The sequence below is a fragment of the Antedon mediterranea genome, chromosome 2 (genome assembly GCF_964355755.1).
Source record: "Antedon mediterranea chromosome 2, ecAntMedi1.1, whole genome shotgun sequence".
NCBI classification, from domain to species: Eukaryota; Metazoa; Echinodermata; class Crinoidea; order Comatulida; family Antedonidae; genus Antedon; species Antedon mediterranea.
In genome coordinates, this window is record NC_092671.1 from 7,756,808 (window position 1) to 7,776,706 (window position 19,899).

The 19,899-nt window shown below is 32.6% G+C and overlaps 2 protein-coding genes across 3 annotated transcripts; one reads left to right on the forward strand and one right to left on the reverse strand.

Annotated features, from left to right (window-relative positions):
- The first annotated feature begins 5,492 nt into the window (after positions 1 to 5,492).
- Positions 5,493 to 7,716, forward strand: LOC140040260 (huntingtin-interacting protein K-like). The gene is made up of 4 exons (XM_072086054.1): positions 5,493 to 5,660; positions 6,114 to 6,172; positions 6,326 to 6,377; positions 6,659 to 7,716. Exons 1-4 carry the CDS (start codon positions 5,505 to 5,507, stop codon positions 6,752 to 6,754), a joined length of 363 nt encoding a protein of 120 aa, XP_071942155.1. The 5' UTR covers positions 5,493 to 5,504; the 3' UTR covers positions 6,755 to 7,716.
- Positions 7,717 to 7,752: 36 nt separating this feature from the next.
- On the reverse strand, positions 7,753 to 18,063 carry LOC140040259 (long-chain specific acyl-CoA dehydrogenase, mitochondrial-like). Of its 2 annotated transcripts, none has more exons than XM_072086052.1 (9): positions 17,904 to 18,063; positions 13,638 to 13,781; positions 13,416 to 13,553; positions 11,652 to 11,816; positions 10,988 to 11,054; positions 10,231 to 10,395; positions 9,379 to 9,594; positions 8,871 to 8,998; positions 7,753 to 8,398 (listed from the first exon to the last, which is right to left on the reverse strand). In XM_072086052.1, exons 1-9 carry the CDS (start codon positions 17,990 to 17,992, stop codon positions 8,218 to 8,220), a joined length of 1,293 nt encoding a protein of 430 aa, XP_071942153.1. In that variant the 5' UTR covers positions 17,993 to 18,063; the 3' UTR covers positions 7,753 to 8,217. The 2 variants fall into 2 exon arrangements, with proteins under 2 accessions (XP_071942153.1, XP_071942154.1); XM_072086053.1 differs by lacking the exon at positions 17,904 to 18,063 and adding an exon at positions 16,173 to 16,561.
- Positions 18,064 to 19,899: the final 1,836 nt, after the last annotated feature.

Genomic DNA, 19,899 nt, shown 5'->3' on the forward strand with positions numbered 1-19,899 from the left:
GTAAAATGGTATGGTGATTTTCTGTAGCTTTGACTGAATAAATAAACGAAAATAATAGAACCTGGTTTAAGCATACACAAACAAAGCATGGATAAATACTAAACATGCATTTATTATCCGTAAAACATTGATAAAGTTAAGTACGTTCTTTGCTAGGTAGAAATGAGAGTAACTCAATTGTAGGTGTGTAGACAGTCGATTAGAGAATGCTAGTTCGAAGATGAGATAATCTGCTAGTTCAGTAAAACATACAGATATGAGAAAACAGACATACACACAAATGTATGTCCTAAACAGCAGTTCATGTTTTCTTAAGTTACCATGATATGGAAAAAAAAACATCAGAAAAAATGGATTATGTTTAGGACTTAATATTACACATTAGAGCTCATTTATTTTTTGACTGGCAATGACTGTATGATGTGCATTACAAAAAAAAAGTAATTAACACTTGTCAGACGAATTCACTAAAAATCTTGGAGATCAAACTCGAAGTCGAAACGCGTTCAATCAAACGGACGTGTATCAATGAGATTAATACGGACGTTAAAGATAACGTCCGCTTGCTTCGGTAAATGTCATAAACTGAACTGAAGTTGGAAGTCAACATTAAGAAATGGATTGAGTTGCGATGACTATTAGTGATGTTGACTTTGTCTCATCACAACTCTGCATTAATATTGCAATACAGCTACTCTCAGTTTTTTTTCTGTATGTTAAAAACAGTGATATCTATGCATGTTGCAGTTTTTATTGGAAGAGAGGGATTGAAATTGTAAATATTTGGTTGGAATGGAGATAATTTATTCACAGAAACAGTTCCGTTCAGTTGAACTTCCTCCTTTGTTGAATTTTTTTTCTTGCTGTCCTGTTTACATATTATGTGGACAATGATTTTGAACAAATAAATGAATGAATGAATATATAAAAAGCTGGAAATGACTTTACTTACTGTAACTTTCATTTGCAACCTTTGAATTAAGAAGCAAAAAAATATACCAAAAAATGGGGATTGTTCTAAGCCATTGAATATTTTAAAGTTTTGTATTTTGTTTTAGACAATAATTATCACAATCAGTCTTGATGTGAAAAAATCATAAGGACCTCCCAAGTTTTGACGATATAATAAGTTTTAAGTAACCCTTGAATGCTTTGGAGCATCAACTGATCATGTCTACTATGTCCCTTTTGGCTTACTAAAAGTAGAAAAATGCGTTTAAGACACCTTTTCCCCATACTTGAAGAGCACATGGCATACCCATTGTTCAGACAAATACTAATGCTGAAGACTACTGTATGTTTGGAAGTATTTAAAAAAAATATAGCACCCATTATTGGCCATATTTTATGAAGTATAGTTGGGACTTCTGCATTTTATGCAGTTTATACATGAATATTATAGTTTGATATTAATTGATAATAGGTAAATTATCAATCCAATTTCACAATAATCATAATTGATTTTTCTTTTTTGTACAACAGGTCTAACAGTGTTAATCCATTGTTTCCTCTGAGGCAGCCACTAACCATTGTGTGAAATAACAACAACAATAGCATATCATCAGCTCCTATTTTAACACAATATGGTGTTTTTTGTATAAACTATGAGTACTTAAAAATATGCAAATAAACATATTATTCCAAGTAGGAAGTACAGTACTCAGAATTACAAATTTATGGAGGATGAAACAAAATTAGCATAAAATTAGCATAAAAACAATACAAAGCTTTGAATAAATAATTCAACACAATAATAAGTACTGTTCTTAAGTACTGTTCTTAGGTCTTTAAGGCGATATTTTTCGTAAACTTATTTAGTGGTAAATACATTTTTCTTAATTTCATATAGCTAGATTTCATGATTAAAAAATATTCTAACCAAAATTGTTAAATGTTAAAAAAAAAATAATACATTAATATTAATAATAATTGAAATAACATTGATTAAAACAAATGTCAACAAGCTGGAAAATTACTATAACATTAATAATTTCTCTATTAGGCCATTCTACAGTTGGTATTGATATTACAATTGTGTTTAAAGTTTAATTTAAAAAAAAACTACAAGAATATTATTGTCGCTTTAAAGTTTTGTTTTCAAATAGGTTGATTGTATTATGTACAGTATTGCAAACAAAAAAACAACTAGGCCTAAAAACATGTATCAGGAAAAATGTCTAGTATGGATTTAAGATCAAAGCATTAAAAGGAAGACTCAATTTCAAAATTGGATCACCCAAAAGAAGTTAACCATAAAACTAATTTTACGGCTTTACCTAAAATCAATCACAAACGATGCGAATTGCATCGCTAAGCTTTAAATCGAAATCTCATGTTACTAAAATTACATCACACTATATACCTTGCATTGAAATATAGAAAAATTACATTACAAAAATATACACTTGCTATTGCAATCCACCGTTTTAGAAGTGTAAAATATTACGTTCATTATAATTTGATTTTTAAAACTGTAATTTAATTTCATAAACGAAATATTTAAATTTAGAATAAACTAATTCAATGATGCAGTGTTCATTTAATATATCAAAGTAAAAAGAAAAGCTACAACTAAATGTACAGTATGATGTTAAAACTAAACACCCAGAAAACTGGTATTCATAAACTGAATGTACCATTTAGGAAGAGGGGTTTCAATGAGTTATCTAGATCTTATCCAGGGTATATGGTTTATCCAGATACTATTAGGCTCAAATGGTGTATTTTTTTAAGGGGAAAATTGAGGATTTTCAAATGGAGAGCTCTGGCATACAATTTTATTAGTCTGTCAATAGATCTCCAAAATATTTTATAATTTATTTTTTTCTGTGAAGAGGAAGCAAGCACACCAAGACCCTTGTTATTGAGTTTAGGTTTTGTAAAGGTTCTGACTATTCTCTAATCAATTACAAATGCACCCTGAAGAACATTTATCAAATATTAAAGAGCAATAATTTGGTTTAAATTATAAAGATAAAAATGCAATGACATGAAATTAATAAATATAATTGCTTTCAATTGTGTAGTTTAGCCTTTTGGTAATATAGCAATTATTTATCATTATTTGAAGGTTAAGATATAATATAATATAAATGTTTATTATAAGGAATCTGTCAACAAAAAATCCATGATCACGATTCACATTTGGAAGAATTTGTGTCATGTACAAAAAAAAAGAATGAGGAAGAAAGTGAAGCTAATTTCTAGAAGGAAAAAACATAAATAATATCCAAAACATCCCCAGCAGATTTGGCATAAATAATTGTTATATTCTAAAAAGTTCTGTCTAGTTTGACAAAAAATGTACCCAAATATGGTGGTGATATGCCCAAATTTGGTATTGATATGTCATCATGTCCATATAGGGGCACATCACATTTTTGTCTCATAAAGTTTGATAGTGTAGACAGAGCTTTAGCCAAACTACGTTCAAAATGATAAAATGACAGAACCATAACCCTATAAAATAGGGATTATAATTTCCTGCCATTGAATGCTCACATTTATTATCATAGCCCACTTCCATATTTACCTAGTCAGCTTAAATCTTAATCTAGCTTCACACTCGTTTCGATCGTGTTCAATTTTGCTGCTTCTCTTGCTGTTTTTTTTGTTTGTTGATTTTTTTATTTGAAATTTTTTGTGATTGATGTAAAGGCCTTTTGTAAAAATATCCTCAATCTAGTGTTTGGCTGCTATGGATTTTTATTTGCCTTTGAATTGTTTTGATGGTTTTTATTTAATCGAAATAAAGATACCGAGATATTATATATAGTGGATACAATAGTCTCATTTTTATAGTCTCATTCTAACATACAGTACGTGACAATTTTTGTCAGTCACAAAGTAGTTTAATCTTTTTTATTCATATATTGATTTCAAATAATATTTCCATTTTGAACACGCCCTAATTATTCATGTAGTGCAGTCTAATACTGAGTACTTCATTACTTGACACTATCTAAAACACATCAAAAGCCATCATCTATATGACATCACACTGATGAAGCCAATTTACTATTCTGTCAGCTAAAATATCATGGAAAGAAATGTGACATTAGAAGAACTACCTAATTAAAATATTCATGAAAGGTCAATGGCATTTTTATTTGTTGCATCATTAACTGAAAAATTACTATTAATAATTGCTAAATATAATTCTTGAAAGATGACCTCAAGATGGAGGTTACATAGCCAATTAATGATAGTAATTGCAAAATAATAAACTTATTTTAATGCTGTTGTGGTAGGTATAATTTTGTTAGGCTTCTGGTTGTTTGATTGGTAGATGTCTTATCCAGAAAACCCCACAGAAGGTACACATTGGGGTTGTCACTTGCCCTTGTTCCTTTCACAGGAAAGTATCCCCTTATGAGGGTGTCCCCTGAATAAGAATGTCCTAAAGATGGGGTTCTAGGTGTAGCTGGGATTCATAAATTATACAGTTTTATTATTTTTAGCAAAATTAGAACATCCAAAAAACTAAACATATCATAATTCAAATAAACCGGTAAAGCAGATTTTATATCCAGTCAGTCTACTGAAGAAATTAATTACAAAAAGTTAAGAAAAAAGGTGTTTTTCATTCTGTTTATCCAGACCAGGAGAAGATACAGGCCAGAAAAAATGGCAATCACAATGCAATATCTATTGGATGTTGGAGCAATTAATTCTAGCTTTTCTCTGACTGCAAATGGTTGTTTCTTCAAGCTTCTTTGTATAGGATAATGTTCCTTATCAAGAAATGTGAACTTACAATGAACTCTGCTCTACTTTTGAAGAAATATCACTCAAAAATGATGATGTATAGTTACGAATTGTTATTGGTAATGGAGTTTGCTTAGTGTTCTTAGAAATTATTATAGTTTTTATTTTATCTCAGAATTATCTATTTTTCTTAAATTACTTTCATAATAAACCAGGTCATTTATTACTATTTCAGTATGTTTATACTGTATAATGTTAAAAAAAAATAAGAAAAAGGCATATCCGTGGCACCATTTTATGAGGGGAATAAATTTAATGTTGTAGACAAAACCTAGGCTATAAACACTGAATATTTCATTTGCATGGTAAATATTTTAAAACAATTTTTAAATAAAAATAATTTAATAGTTAATCCTTATGCCTAAAAGCACTGAAAAACAGCTGGACAGTATACTCACGCAAAGATGGAGGGTTGGTAGGTACAGTATATACCAATATATGATGATGTACTTAAGTAAGGTTAAACAAAATTAAGTTAACATCGTTCACTTTGGATCTACTTCACATAATATAACAGCAAATTGGTAAATTCCTTGTTTACAATCGTACATTAGCCAGAACAGTTTTTAAAATATGTTTTCGCTTTAGAAAACGAGAAACAACAGTAATTCTGTACACTGCACTTCGTCTACCACATCTGTTATTTCACACAGCCCGCTGCATATTCATAAAACAAAAACACATTAAAATACGCCCTCTATGTTATAAAGGGGGTTTCCCTATTTTTAAAAAACAAAATGGCCGACAACGTGGATTCCGCCGTTGAACAAGATTTAGAACAAGATCTTTCTAATGCGGCCCCAAAAGTTAAAAAACACGACAGTGGTGCGGCTGATCTCGAGAGAGTGACAGACTTTGCAGAAGAAGCTGAAATATCATCCGCCTTAACCGCTGTAAGCATATTTTTACTAGGCCTAGCCTATAGGGCACGGTTTTACACACACAGTAGAGTAGTCACACAAAGCGAGCGAGTGCCCCCGCGCTTGGCCTACACAGGAAAAACCTCATCACCAGCCTAGCCTATGCAACTTTTCTTGTCAACATACTTATTTATTATAATGAATATCTAATAACCTTTCTCGGATTCCTTCTCTTCTTAATCGTGTTATTATTTAATTAAGAAAGACAATAGGCCTAGCTAGGCCTATATACAGCAGCAGTACTGTAATAATGTATTATCAAGTCCACAACACTACATACTTACAGTATACTATTAGTATTACTAGGCCTAGCCTAATTTAATAATAATATTTAATAAATAAAGTATCTCCTCCTGTCTGATGATAAATAAGTTTAACTTAATGCTACCCAACATAAGTAACATTCAGCATTGTTTGTTTTTAAAGGCAGCAATTGCAGCGTTAGATGACAAATTAGCAAAAGAAAAACAGGCAAAAGCAGAAAGGTAAGAATAGATATAATACAGTAGAATGTATACAACAATATAGAAATGCATAATTTAATTTTTTTTTTTTATTTCCAGCCGAGCGTAATTATTAGATTACATCAGTACATCAAATTTAATATTTGTTACTAACAATGTTTATTTAACTTGCAGGGAAAGAGAACTTGCTAAGGTAGTCATAAGAAAAGAAGATGTTGATTTAATAGTAAGTGCTCCATAGTAATAAAACAAATTATAATATAAATAAAATTGAACAAATAACATAGAATGTCGTGGTTTTTCAATTTTATATTTATGTAATCTTGTAACTTGCAATTTAGCTATGAAAATTTGTTATGTTGTACAATAAAATATCATGATATAAAAAGTATTACACAGTATATTATAAAAATATCTAAAAATAACTAAAACAAAACACATAGTATTTGTTATTTATGTTGTAATAATTTTAATAAAAATACCTTTTTTAAAATATTTTCTTACCAGGTACATGAGCTTGAAATTTCCCGTCCTGAAGCAGAGAAGAGTCTACGAGAACACAAAGGAAATCTAGTGTCATCCCTTATTACGCTCACTAACTGAAAACAAAAATCCAAAAATGCATTTCAATTTCTGATGATTCATATAAAACCAATGAAATGACATTATGGACAATAATGACAGTTTATAAAGTGGTTCCAGTTTCCGATACTTTATGTATTCCACAAAGTTAAATGGTTTATACTGTGTATCTGAACTTTTCCAGAAAGATATTTGTTATCTGCAGTTTTGTAGCCCATTGAAATGAATTGTAAGCCTATTCAGCAGTTTACTTTAATAAGGGAAAGAAGGAATATAGCCTACACAATAGTGATTAAAATCCAATTCATTAGAGCACTCTAGTGAAAATGTGTTATTGTTTTTTCCATAATAAAGCAGTTATTATTTATACCATATTTATATATTTTATTTCTTTGTATTCCATAATTAAATTAAATAAGCTTTTCAATAGTACTTGTAGTGAGAAGTCCTGATATATTTTTAAAAGTAAGGAAATACAAAACAATCGCACCGAAAAGCTGTGAACATAAAGAAAACGCTATTTACCTTAGTGTACAGTCTGGTGGTGGATCTTTCTTGTATGTTCAAATGTACATTTCCACTAGCAGAAATTAGGATATTTGGAAAGTTGTGTTGTGAACACTTGCTGTAATGTCTTGGTTCTTCTATGACCATTTCCCTGCAACTAAAACCAACCCTAGACCCCTCTGCAAACCACCTTTAAAATATGTGTAAAAAATTCTTTTTATCAAACCAATGGTATGAATTACGAGATTAGATGGTAAATACCTTCTTTTCTTGACGATTTCGTTGTTTCTATCACGATCAACTTCTTCAGAAGAATAACTTAAAAATATACAGTAGATACCCTTCAAGGATATCTGTAATAGGCGTGTCCAAAAGGATGGGGCTATACTGTATTTTCAAACCACATTGTTAGATTAATTTTACTTAATTAAAGTAATTATTTAATTTGTAATGACAATAAAAAACAAAAATCCTTATTTACTTTGCATTCTTTATTGCAGAAATAGGTACAGTATGAAGTTGTTATGCTATAGAGGGCAGCAAACTAATAATTTATTACATCAATTTATGTTTTGTTTATACTTATCTGATTTAATTAAATTGAAATAAATTACAGCTATCCCTATTTATTAAAATAAAATCATTTATATTATATACAGTAACTTTTATCAATTTATTCCTAGAAAATTCATATATAATTTTAATTCAAAGCACTAGAACTTTTTTTCCCAGTGGATATAGTGTTTAAATTTGTTCCTAACCTAATGTTTTTCCTTCTTAAATAATCAATTTAGTAGGATTTTAAAGACAATAGTTAATTAATTTACTTATAATGAACTATTTTTATTTTAAATAAAATTATTTAGTTTAAAATGAAAGTATAAATTCCAATTAAACTGCTGTTCATTAAATCTATCATTTCTAGAGTGAAAAAAAATTATTAAAAAAAACAAATTATATATTTTTCACAGATACAATTACTTTCCTGTCACAATCTGTCGAGCTATAAGTTCCTTCATAATCTCATTGCTGCCAGCATAGATAGTTTGTACTCGAGCATCAGCGAAGGCTCTGGCTATTGGATACTCCCACATGTACCCCCAACCACCGTGCAGTTGTAGGCACTGGGCTGCAACTTTATTCTCCAACTCTGAACACCTGAAAATGTAATTATTCAGTTAGTATTATATTATTCTCAGAAAGTTCTGTTGAAATTCTTATTCCTCAGGTTTTAATTTAGTGGCATATACTGATATTGATAATGAATCCAAATAACCAGATAACCGTAACATTCAACAAATCCTCTACTAAATGTTTCTTTGTGTCGAGCTGCTATAATATAATATATATATATATATATATATAATATTATGCTAGCTTCCCCCATTTAAAAAATCCTGGATATACCCCTACCCTTGTAGAGCCCACTCTGAAGAATATAGGCCACTATAATGTGCATCAGTTGAGATGTTAACTCTCTATCACAACATGGGACCTAAAACTCTAGACATATCCTTTAAAACATTTGTTTTATTGAATGATATATACACACATACCTTACAATATGCATTGTTATATAATATACTATCTAAGGTTGACTCATGTTAGCTTTTTTGTTACGTTTTCTTACCAATACTTTGCCATAGAAGCTGTCGAAGAATCCAGACGTCCTTCAGAATGCAGTTCAATACACTGATCAACAAAAGCACGTCCAATACAGAGCTCGGTTTTCATTTCGGCTAGCTTGTGTTGAACAGTCTGAAATATATATCAAGTAAATCATAACAGTACTGTATTTCTATAAATAATCCAACGTTGTCAAACTATACTGCAGGACATTTTCCAAATGTTCTGTTGAAGTGAAAATTATTTAAAACGTATTACGTTAATGTATACTGTATGACTCTATGGAGTAAATTCAGTGAAGGTACTGTGAACTCATTTAGAGTTTGCTTTAAAAACGGGTTACATAAGCTACTGAAATTATCTAGTTATAATAGCCAAAGCATGATGTTTGTTACGAATAACATTCCCTCATTCATAGTTTCAAGAACGGAATTCATGCCAGTTGTAATAGTCTAATTAAAACCACAGTCAATGTACGTCCCTACAATTGCATTAATCCCAAATCATCCTACCTGTAAGTTGGCCAGCGTCTTTCCAAATGCCTTCCTTTCACGGACGTAATTTCTTGTCTCCTCGAACATAAACTCTGCGTGACCGTTCGCCAGATTGGCTACTGTAAGCCGTTCTCTTGGCAATTGTTCCATGAGGTAGTAGAATCCTTTATTGACCTCTCCCAATACATTGCTTTGAGGAATACGTACATCTTCAAAAAACAGTTCTGATGTGTCCTAAAATTAAATTAATCATTTTTTTACATATTATTTTATTATTAAATGTATTATTATATATATATATATATTATATTTAGTATGTCACACTTTTAAAATACCACTACTATTGAAAATATGGATAAAGTTAAAGATGGGGCCTCCATACTACTGGCAGGGGCTGACATTTTTATGTAGTGTATGTAGCCTAATTTTTGTGAGCTATGTTACAAGGAACCATTGCAAAGTAATGTTACACAGTGTCCCAGAAACACTATTACCTTTGTTTGAAATATTTTTTAACTGAATACAGTACCTTAATAATGCAGAGAAAATGTGGTTAATTGTAAATGTATGTATATTTAACTTATTGCAATAAGGTAAAACGAATCCTCCTTCGGTCCTGACAATGGTGTGACTATTAGTATGAATGTCCCTGTGTCTTTTTGCTACGACATCCCATCCACACAACTAAAGGTTTGCATCTACCCTTGAATATCCTGCTGCCCGGTGTCTTTTTACTGTGACAATTCCAGATCCACATTATTAGTGTGGAGCTGGTTGTGAAATAGAAGTTGCAAGGAAATTAATGAATTATGCCCAGGCCCTCTACCTAGGCCTAATTCTGAAATTAAACTATTATTTATAAGGACTTACAATAGCCTTCTGGCCTATCTTTTGCAAAATTCGTCCCTTCTGAAATCCTGGCATGTCAGCATCCACCAGAAATAACGTGATTCCGTGAGCTAGTTTCTTGGCATTTGGATCTGTGATGGCGACGACGATGGCAAGATCACACATGTAACCATTCGTTATGAACACCTTGATATCAAATACTGGTAGTTAATAGTTAATAATAAGTTCTACGTTTAAGTAACTTTTATTTAAGATGTCCCCGAAAAACATAAAAAAATAAAGATTAATTAAATCATCAATAACGTTTTGTAGTTTTAATAAGTTAATCACTTCCGTAGAAAAAAAAAATGTTTTCCCTTATAAAATGACAAAATAAAGTGTTAAATTCAAGTTGACTCCATAATTGTATATTTTGTGTGGTAATAAGTGATAATGATGTACTACACATAATTCATGACGATTGCAAAACAATTATTAACTACGTGTCACAGCACCCTCTATAACAGGTTGTCCATCTATACTTGTTCCCATTGGTAACCAACAGGATTGAGATAAAGCACTTGAATATCACTATTACTCGCAATATTGGTCAGATGTTTCCCCTACTCTGACGTAATTTGTACTTTATACTAAGTACATTGAGATTACATAACACCCTGATGCAAAGCTACTCCACAGTAGAACAATTACAGTATTCTCAGTATATGGCGCAAACTTCAGAGTTTGATTGAATGCAATGTTGAATTTTACAGGATAGAAAATAAAAACTCAAACTAACCTTACTACCATTCAAAATCCAGTCATCACCATCTTTTTTTGCAATTGTTTTTATTCCTTGAAGATCACTGTAAAAAAAACCCCAAAACGTGAGGCCTAGCTTGTAGTTACCTTACTGCTAGTTCAATAGATTTTTACATTTATTTTAATGAATATATACAAAAATTCTATCAATTGAGTAGTAAGAATAATAAACCATTTCCGAGGAATATATCTTCAACATGTATCTTCAAATAGAACAATTCAATGGTTTAGTAACAACATTACACCATGTTGAATCCACGGAGCTATAAATTATATAATTTATAGGTCTATGTCGAAACCACCAGCAATATTTTTATTCTTTGATTTATAGAGAAACTATGAATAACTTGGTTCCGACGCATTAAAGTTAGCGATAAATGTGTCCATCAAACCAACTTATCACTATAATAGATGCAACGCAAGCGAGTTGACCAATCACAAGCTACTGTTCAAATAATCCATGAGCTTGTGATGGTCAAATCACTTACGTTGCATTACGTCCAAGTATAAGTATGCACAGCCAACTGCAGTAATAAAATTAGACTTTAGATATTTAAATAATTTACTATTTCTTTAAAAAAAAATTAATATCTAATATAAAAAATATCTAATATCTAAAAAAATATATATGAGAATTTTACCTTCCGGCAGATGGTTCCGTCATTCCAATTGCCGTGATTATCTTTCCGGATACTGTTCCTGGAATGTATCTCTCAATTTGCTCCTTGGATCCGTAGTTTACAAGGTAATGAATGTTAACATCATTGTGAATGGGAAAACTAGGTCCTGGAAAATTTGCATACACTCTAACAAAAATAATATCAGTTAATTATACTATACAACTGTACACACTTTTTACTCGGGGTACCCGAGTCTAGGACTTACTCATTTTCTCCTCCTCTTCCTCCATCTGGACACTATTGAGTAAAAAGTGCGATTTTTAAAGTACTACTCCTCCCTTATTAGTTGTAGTATTGAGCTGGGATTTGGCATGAATATACTACAGGGACATGTCCTCAAATCTATAGAGCCGGATTTTTAAATTTCAAACCGGATGCAGCCATATGACGTCTCGAAGATGGTACCATATAGCCGTATTTGGTAGGTTATTGATGTGTATGTGACGTCACATCCCGTCTTATGACGTCATTACAGCTTCATTTGCTGTACCCCAAGTATCGCACAATCGTGCTTTTTTGTTAATTAATTTGTTTAATTAAGAAGCCACAATGTGTGACACACCACACAGCGTAAGGTAGTTATATGCGGCTTCTTGGCGTAGTGGTTATCACGTTTGCTTAACACGCAGAAGGTACCTGGTTCGAGCCCGGGCGAAACTTTTTTTTTAAATTTTATGGTGAAAAGTACTGTATATGCAATATGATAATTATACACAGTATATCTTATTTTTATTATTTTTTTAAATAACTATTTTGTGTAATCGGTAATTATCACTTTTACACATGTTTCTTTTGCTTTGTGCTTATTACACCATATTTATTCTGTAATGTAAATGGATTAAAATACTTTGTGTAACCCACATTTTTAGTGCAAGAGGTTTCGTAGTGTAGTGGTTGTCAAGTCTGCTTAACAACACGCAGAAGGTCCCGGTTGTTCGAGCCCTGGCGAAACCTATTTTTCTTTAACTTTATGGTGAAATATACTGTATACGTAATATGATATAGAGTATATCTCGTTTTATTACTCGGGGTACCTGAGTCTAGGACTCTCTCATCTTTTCCTCTTCTTCTACCATCCAGACACTATTGAGCAAAAAGTGCGATTTATAAAGTACTACTCCTCCCTTATTCGTTGTAGTATTGAGCTCGGATTTAGCATGAATATACTACAGGGACATGTCCTCAAAGCTATAGAGCCGGATTTTTTAATTTCAAACCGGATGCAGCCATATCACGTCTCAAAGATGGTACCGTATAGCCGTATTTGGTAGCACGGTTATTGATGTGTATGTGACGTTACATCCGGTCTTATGACGTCATTACAGCTTCTTTCGCTGTACCCCGAGTATTGCACATTCGTGCTTGTTGATACTTATTAAGCAAGTTTCTCTACTCAAAATTTTAATCATTACAGACATTTTATTTTAGTTTTATATACCCGGATTGTAAACGCTTAAGTATGGTTTTTTTTGTCAACCAGCACTATTTAGGAGAGTCTGTTTATAGTGACATTTTTATTGCTTTTTGATAATCCCCCAGAATGATGTCCTGGGTTTTTGTATTGTTATCCATCATGTATACTTTATTTTTTTATGTGTGTTAATTTATGTTTTCTGGAAAATAAATGAATATTTCTCATTTTTGTCATGGCTTGAAAGTGTCCCCTGAATAAGAGTGTCCCAAAGAACAGAATGACTGTATCATATCTAATATTATCAAACTTACTGTTCTTCTAAGACAACATTTGATGAAACATAATCCCCTCCGACGCCACCAAGCTCTTCCGGGACGTCGACTCCGAGGATTCCCATTTCTCCAGCTCGTTCCCACACCCAGCGATCAACATAACCTTGCTTTTCCCACCTAAAACAGGATTTAAAGTTAATTTATAAAGTTGTGAAAAACATGTAAATAGTGTGTAATCTTTTTACGATCTCCGATACTCACTCATCTTGATGTGGTGATATCTCATCCTTAAAGAACTTCCTGACACTTTCACGGAACATATCATGATCAGGAGTCATTATCTTACGTGTACCAATGTCTGTTAGTCTTTCCGCCTGGCCAATTTCTGGACGGGCACAGAATGACCTGAACAATTAATAAGGTATTAATTAAAATATCATTTTTTTTCCATCAAATAATTATATGGTGATACACAAAGATTGGTTTAAAACAATGTTAAAAAGTTGTACAAGTTAAACAGTTTTTTTAGGTTAATCTTTAACTGTTAACATTAATTTGTAGGGTTCAATTCAATATTTGTTAAATACTTGGGAGTATAATATTATAAAATAATAAGATCATCCTTATAAAATAAACCGATCACCATAATTAAATATGGTAAATAAAAAAAAAAAAAGATATATAATATAATTAAAAATAATTTATTGTACAGTACAGTATAAGCAGAATTTATACAGTGAATAAAAATTAAAGGAATATTTTGGTGAATACTGTAGGTAAATAGCCTGCTTAACAAAAATGTTTTTTCCAATTTCACTACCCAAGTAAAGTTGAACTATCTGATTATGATAAAACGACATTCCTACAAATTAAATTATAACTGAAATCCAACAATTAAACTATACACTTGCAGTATTAAATTTTGTGGTTTACAGTTAGACACATTAACTCATTACTATAAAAATCAATAAGATTCAGTTATAACATTTTGAAACCCGACTTTTAAATAATTAAGCATGGCGTAAGATCATAAGATAAGACTGGGCTGTACTGACGAACAAATAGGCTGGGTAAATAGGGAGCTATGCCTACCACGAGCCCTTCATTCAGTGAGCATATGAAGCTGTTCGTTATCTAACCTTCATGAAAGACATCAATAAATACATTTACATAGTGATTACACTGTTTTAAATTTGGGCCAATTTCAATGATAAGATATAAAACATATACAGCCATTGGAATGAATTCACTTAAATACTTTAGTTGGTTTTCAACATTGAATGTCTACATTATGTTATTTAGTAGTTCAAAGTACAAAAATACAAATTCATGTGTATTATGAAAGCTTTATGGAGTAAATTAAAAGTTTCATTAACATAACTTGTACCAATTGAGGTACAAGTTACACAAAATTGTCTATAGGCCTAGCCTATAGTAATTAGGCCTACAATAATTACATTTTGGTTACAGTTCTAACGTCGGAATGCAAGCTTTTGAGATCCAACATTTGGTCCATTAAAAATCTAATTAAAAATAGCTCAAATATTATGCACATTTTGTTTAAATTATTTATTTATTCTTTCTTTTGACTGGATTGCATTTTCAGTAACGCAGCTTTTCAAAATACTGATTGGTTGGATAGTACTAATCTGCGCCGGGATGGGTTTTATGATAAAATGTTAATGTTGTACAAGCTACCATTATAATAATGTTAATTGTGATATTATTTAATTATACTTTTTTATACATTTTTAATGTAAAAAACTGTCAAAATACTAATTAGGTTTATTCCGAAACTGAAGACCGCCCTCTGTGATAAGTAATGTTTTTGTGAAGAAGGTGACGATGTGTTTTAGAATGAAAAGTAATATTTAAACTGATTCTGGAAACTAGAGCATGCTAATAATTGATATAATTTTTATCACAAAACCCTACCGGTCGAAGATTAGTATGACTAGATTGGTTTGACTGCTTGGTTGCCTTGTTGTAGCATTTATTCTGGCTAGATATCAAATGGATGTGGGTTAGGTTACAGTAGACGTAATTAGTGTGCAAGATCTCCAACACTGGGCAGTTGCGTTCCGTCATCTGAACTGAACCATGATGGCATTAACTATAAGTTAAAAGATTATCTAGCCTAGACTTTGAGCCTTCATATTCATAGGTTTTTTTAAATAACAAAAGAAATCGGGAATTTCGGTTGAATAAAAGGGTGCAGGTCAAGTCGGCCCTAAACCGTCTCGGCCAAAGTCAAGTCGGCCCCACGTCAAGTTGGCCCCAAGTCAACTCGGCCTCACGTCAACTCGGCCAAAAACTAATCGGTCAACTCGGCCACAATAAAGTATGGAACGCAAAAAGTGCTTAATATTATTATGATTCTTATTATCCACGCTTTAAAAAAAAATGAAGAAAAAAAAAAAAATATATAATTAAATAATATATAAAAAAATGAACTCATTGCCGATATGAATATAAGTACCAGACGTTCCAACCTAAATGAATTAAAAATCGGGAGGGTATACCGCCACCAACGTTAACACTGTGATGTCTGTCGCCACCAACGTTCAAGAATAAAAGTATACTGTACTACCAACACGATATAATTTATAAAGACAGCTCTTTGCAAATCAGAGTAATACAAACAAAAAGAAAAGAACTTGTTTGGTGATTATAAATCAAACTTTATTTACTAACTTTATATACACTTAAATAAAAAACCATTCACAGTACAGTACAAATCTGTATTTAGTTGTATTAATTCATTAACAAAAATACAAATTAAAACAAACAACTTACTGGAGTGTACAGCAACATCGTTGATTCCTCCCTGTGAGCATGACAATTCACGTTACAAATAGTGCAAAAAAACTTGTATTCACTCTCGGTAACGTGTTGATTACTCGCACTAACAAACGGAAACGTATTTTTCCGTTCATTAGAAAATCTAGTTTTATATTTTTTCTTGTTACAGCTTTCTTTAGTCTCTAAAACTACGCTACTACGTTTTTCCGACATTCTGTAAAACCAGAAAATTTCACGAGTGATTGCAATTCGCGAAAGTATGTACGCAAAATACAGTACTACAAGTACTTTTCCGGTACATGCGCAGTGAGAATACATACAGTACTGTACGATGGTACGATCGATGCCTGGGCATTGGAATTGGGTCAAAGAACTTGTAACTAGCAATTTCAGTACACGCGCGCCTACTACTGATACTGTAGATTCATCGCGTACTGTCGGTAAACACAAAGGACGTCGCCTTACAGTACGCTGCACTATGCTATACAATCTTTACATACATTACATGTTCGTTGTATCATACGGGGTGGTACGTACCGTACGACGTGTGAGATTAAATTAATTTGTACTTTCGTGGGAAGATAGATTTTAATTTAATGCAATAATACTGAATTTTATAGAAATGTGTGAAATCGGGAGATATATTTAAAATTCGGGAGACCGGGAGGTGATGTTAAAATTCGGGAGGCTCCCGGATAAATCGGGAGGGTTGGAACGTCTGAAGTACCCGCGTGTGACAAAAACACGTGCAGGTACCGCATTTTAGTAAATCGAAGACGGAGGCCTACGTTCCACCATTTGGCCATAGAAAAAATGATCGTACATCGTTTTTGTCCATGATTTGCGTTTAAAAAAAAGGGGAATCCCCCGGTCAGTGAAAACACGTAGCAGTTGTAGATATCGAAAAAGCTGCCAAAGGCGCAGGGAGGCGCAGCTACGAATTGTTTTCAATTGTGCAATTTGAAATTTTATTAAACGTATTAATAAAGGAAAGTTGGTGAAATCATTCCTATTTTTTTTTGCTAAATATATTATTATTATTATTATTATTTATAGTTAAAAAATTGTGAAGAAATATTATTTTATCAATCCCCTTCATTTGCACTTTTTGCGTTCCATACTTTAACGGGGCCGAGTTGACTTGAGGCCGAGTTGACTTGAGGCCGAGTTGACTTGAGGCCGAGTTGACTTGAGGCCGAGTTGACTTGAGGCCGAGTTGACTTGAGGCCGAGTTGACTTGAGGCCGAGTTGACTTGAGGCCGAGTTGACTTGAGGCCGAGTTGACTTGAGGCCGAGTTGACTTGAGGCCGAGTTGAATTGAGGCCGACTTGACTTTGGCCGAGACGGTTTAGGGCCGACTTGGATCGAAACCGAATAAAACATGAAATGATTCTCTATAGGCCTATAGCTAGCTAGTATCTAAACTAACTAGCTAGGCTAGACCTAGTCCTCATCATGAAGATATCTTCTGTAATAATAATTATTGATAATCATTAATGGTGTGTAACCGAAACGGCGGCCAGCATTGTTTTAATAATATGGTGGTTCTTATTGGGCCTGCCTGCCTGGGCGCATTCAGCCCGCTGATCGGGGTAGTGTATGGCAACCGGCCTAGCTAGGCCTAGGCCTAGTGTAGAACTAAGAATAGGCTAAGTCAGACTGACAGGGGGCCTAGCCTAGCTAGATTAGTAGGTTATGCTTCTTAGTTAGCTTCTTACGCCTTACCGTTTATTTAAAATTGCATGAACACATGGTATACTACGCCCAATTCCCGTATTCTTCAAAACACTGGAACAAACTGTTCGTAACATCATACAAGTCTAGGCCTTTATATGATAGAATTAATAATAACAAAAAAGTTTACTCCCGTTTTGCCGTCCTTTTAAATTTCTCGCTCGTGTGTTTTTACCACCGTACCTGCTTAAGGATGAGGGCAGCAAACACATTTATCTTACAATATCCAAAGATATCTCTGACAATTTATTCATTCATTCAATCATCCAATCTTTTATTTCGGAACATCTGGTCCATAAAAAGAAAAATTACATAAAATTTATTAAAAATAAACAAACCTGTACTAATTACTACTACTCATCTCATGATGGCATTCAACCTGGAGAGCATCTTTGACTTATATAAGACGTTGCCTATAATCGTTGAGACTAAAACATCACTTGAATACGTTTTTAATAATTTGGCTGTAGTTTGTACACTGTTACTGTGCCTTGTACCTCCTTAATATGATTTTAATCATTATGTATTTTATAATCTACAATTACGTTAGGATTTACATAGTAGTTCCTAGACTATTTATGTTATAAGACATTCTTTTAAAAAATGCGCGTATTATCTCAAAGGCATTTTAGTTACCATTCAGGCCCTTAAGTACCTCACCAAAATGTTTTGATTGAATCGAACCATCTAATCGTAGAAACATACAGAATGGAAAAAATAATACGATGCTTTAATAGACCACGATATATTATAAATGCCAGATATAGGTCTAGGTGAATGACCAAGAGAGTGTGTGAGTTTGGTCAATTTCGGGTTAAGAACAGTAGGCCTACAACAGGAACATCTCATGGGTACCAATACAGATTTAAACAATGATATGTTTTCATGTTGTTTAATCCGCATATGAAGATTATAAACCGATGTGAATAGGCCTAAAACATGTAGATCTAGGCCTACTCAGATTGTTAATCATCGCATTATAATCTCTCTTCAATAGGCCTACAAAGCTTGATAAATAAACTTTCTTTATTGTGTAGGCCTATTGTAGGTCTATATCTCACCTTTAATGTCAATCTTTTAAAACATGTTATATATATGATTTTATAAAATGTTACGTTTTTAATTATAGCGTTTATATTTATATAAATGTATTTTTCAATCTTTTATCTCATGATTTTATCCTAATAATGTTTAACTTTTTTAAAATCACATCACCCTCTTCTTTCTTGTAATCTTGTTGATTTTTTACCAGTGAATGAATGAATGAAAAGCGCCACGGTACGACATCTAAAGCGTGGTTCCCACTTGCCACGCAACACAAGGACGTAACACAACGCAAGTGAATTGACCAATCACAAGCGATGGCTTATTCGCTTGTGATTGCTAACTGTCTATAACTTCGCTTGTCATTGGTTAAAACGCTTGCGTTGCGTTTACGTCCTTGCGTTACGTTCTAGTGGGAACCAAGCTTTAAGCTTGGTTCCCACTAGCGACGCAACGTAACGCAAACTACGCAACGTAAGAAAATGCCCTTCCAATAATTGTGTTTTCCCGCCTGCGTGAAATCAAACCTGCGATGTTCAGCACTATTGCGTCGTCGGTTCCCACTTGTGATTACGCAATACAATACTTTGTGTCGATACGTTGTTGCGTTGCGTTCTAGTGGGAACCACGCTTTAAGAGTTCATCCACAACCAATACCTCTACCTTTAAGTAGGCCTATACCCGTTTTTTTAAAGTTATTCAATTCTTCGAAAATAAAGATGGTTTATTAGCATGGAATTTATAAAGGTTGCATATACAGTGTATCAATGTATGGGTTCGAATAAGCACACAACATGTCCAACAGGTTTTTAAAATGGTTAACCAATTTTCGGTATGGTAACGTACTCTATATCTCTATATTACGAATGTATTAATTACGTATAATTTGTCCACATGTGACGCCTTATTAGGTTAAGTTAGGCTTATGGTCTATTATACAAAT

Excerpts from the sequence above, each read along its gene's own strand:
- LOC140040259 (XM_072086052.1), bottom strand. The coding sequence starts at position 17,992 with ATGATGTTACGAACAGTTTGTTCCAGTGTTTTGAAGAATACGGGAATT. Across the intron at positions 13,782-17,903 it reads CATGCAATTTTAAATAAACG|GTCATTCTGTGCCCGTCCAG; the intron begins GTAAGGCGTAAG and ends TTAATTGTTCAG. Across the intron at positions 9,595-10,230 it reads AGATAGGCCAGAAGGCTATT|GACACATCAGAACTGTTTTT; the intron begins GTAAGTCCTTAT and ends ATTTAATTTTAG.
- LOC140040260 (XM_072086054.1), top strand. The coding sequence starts at position 5,505 with ATGGCCGACAACGTGGATTCCGCCGTTGAACAAGATTTAGAACAAGAT. Across the intron at positions 5,661-6,113 it reads TATCATCCGCCTTAACCGCT|GCAGCAATTGCAGCGTTAGA; the intron begins GTAAGCATATTT and ends TTGTTTTTAAAG. Across the intron at positions 6,173-6,325 it reads AAACAGGCAAAAGCAGAAAG|GGAAAGAGAACTTGCTAAGG; the intron begins GTAAGAATAGAT and ends TTTAACTTGCAG.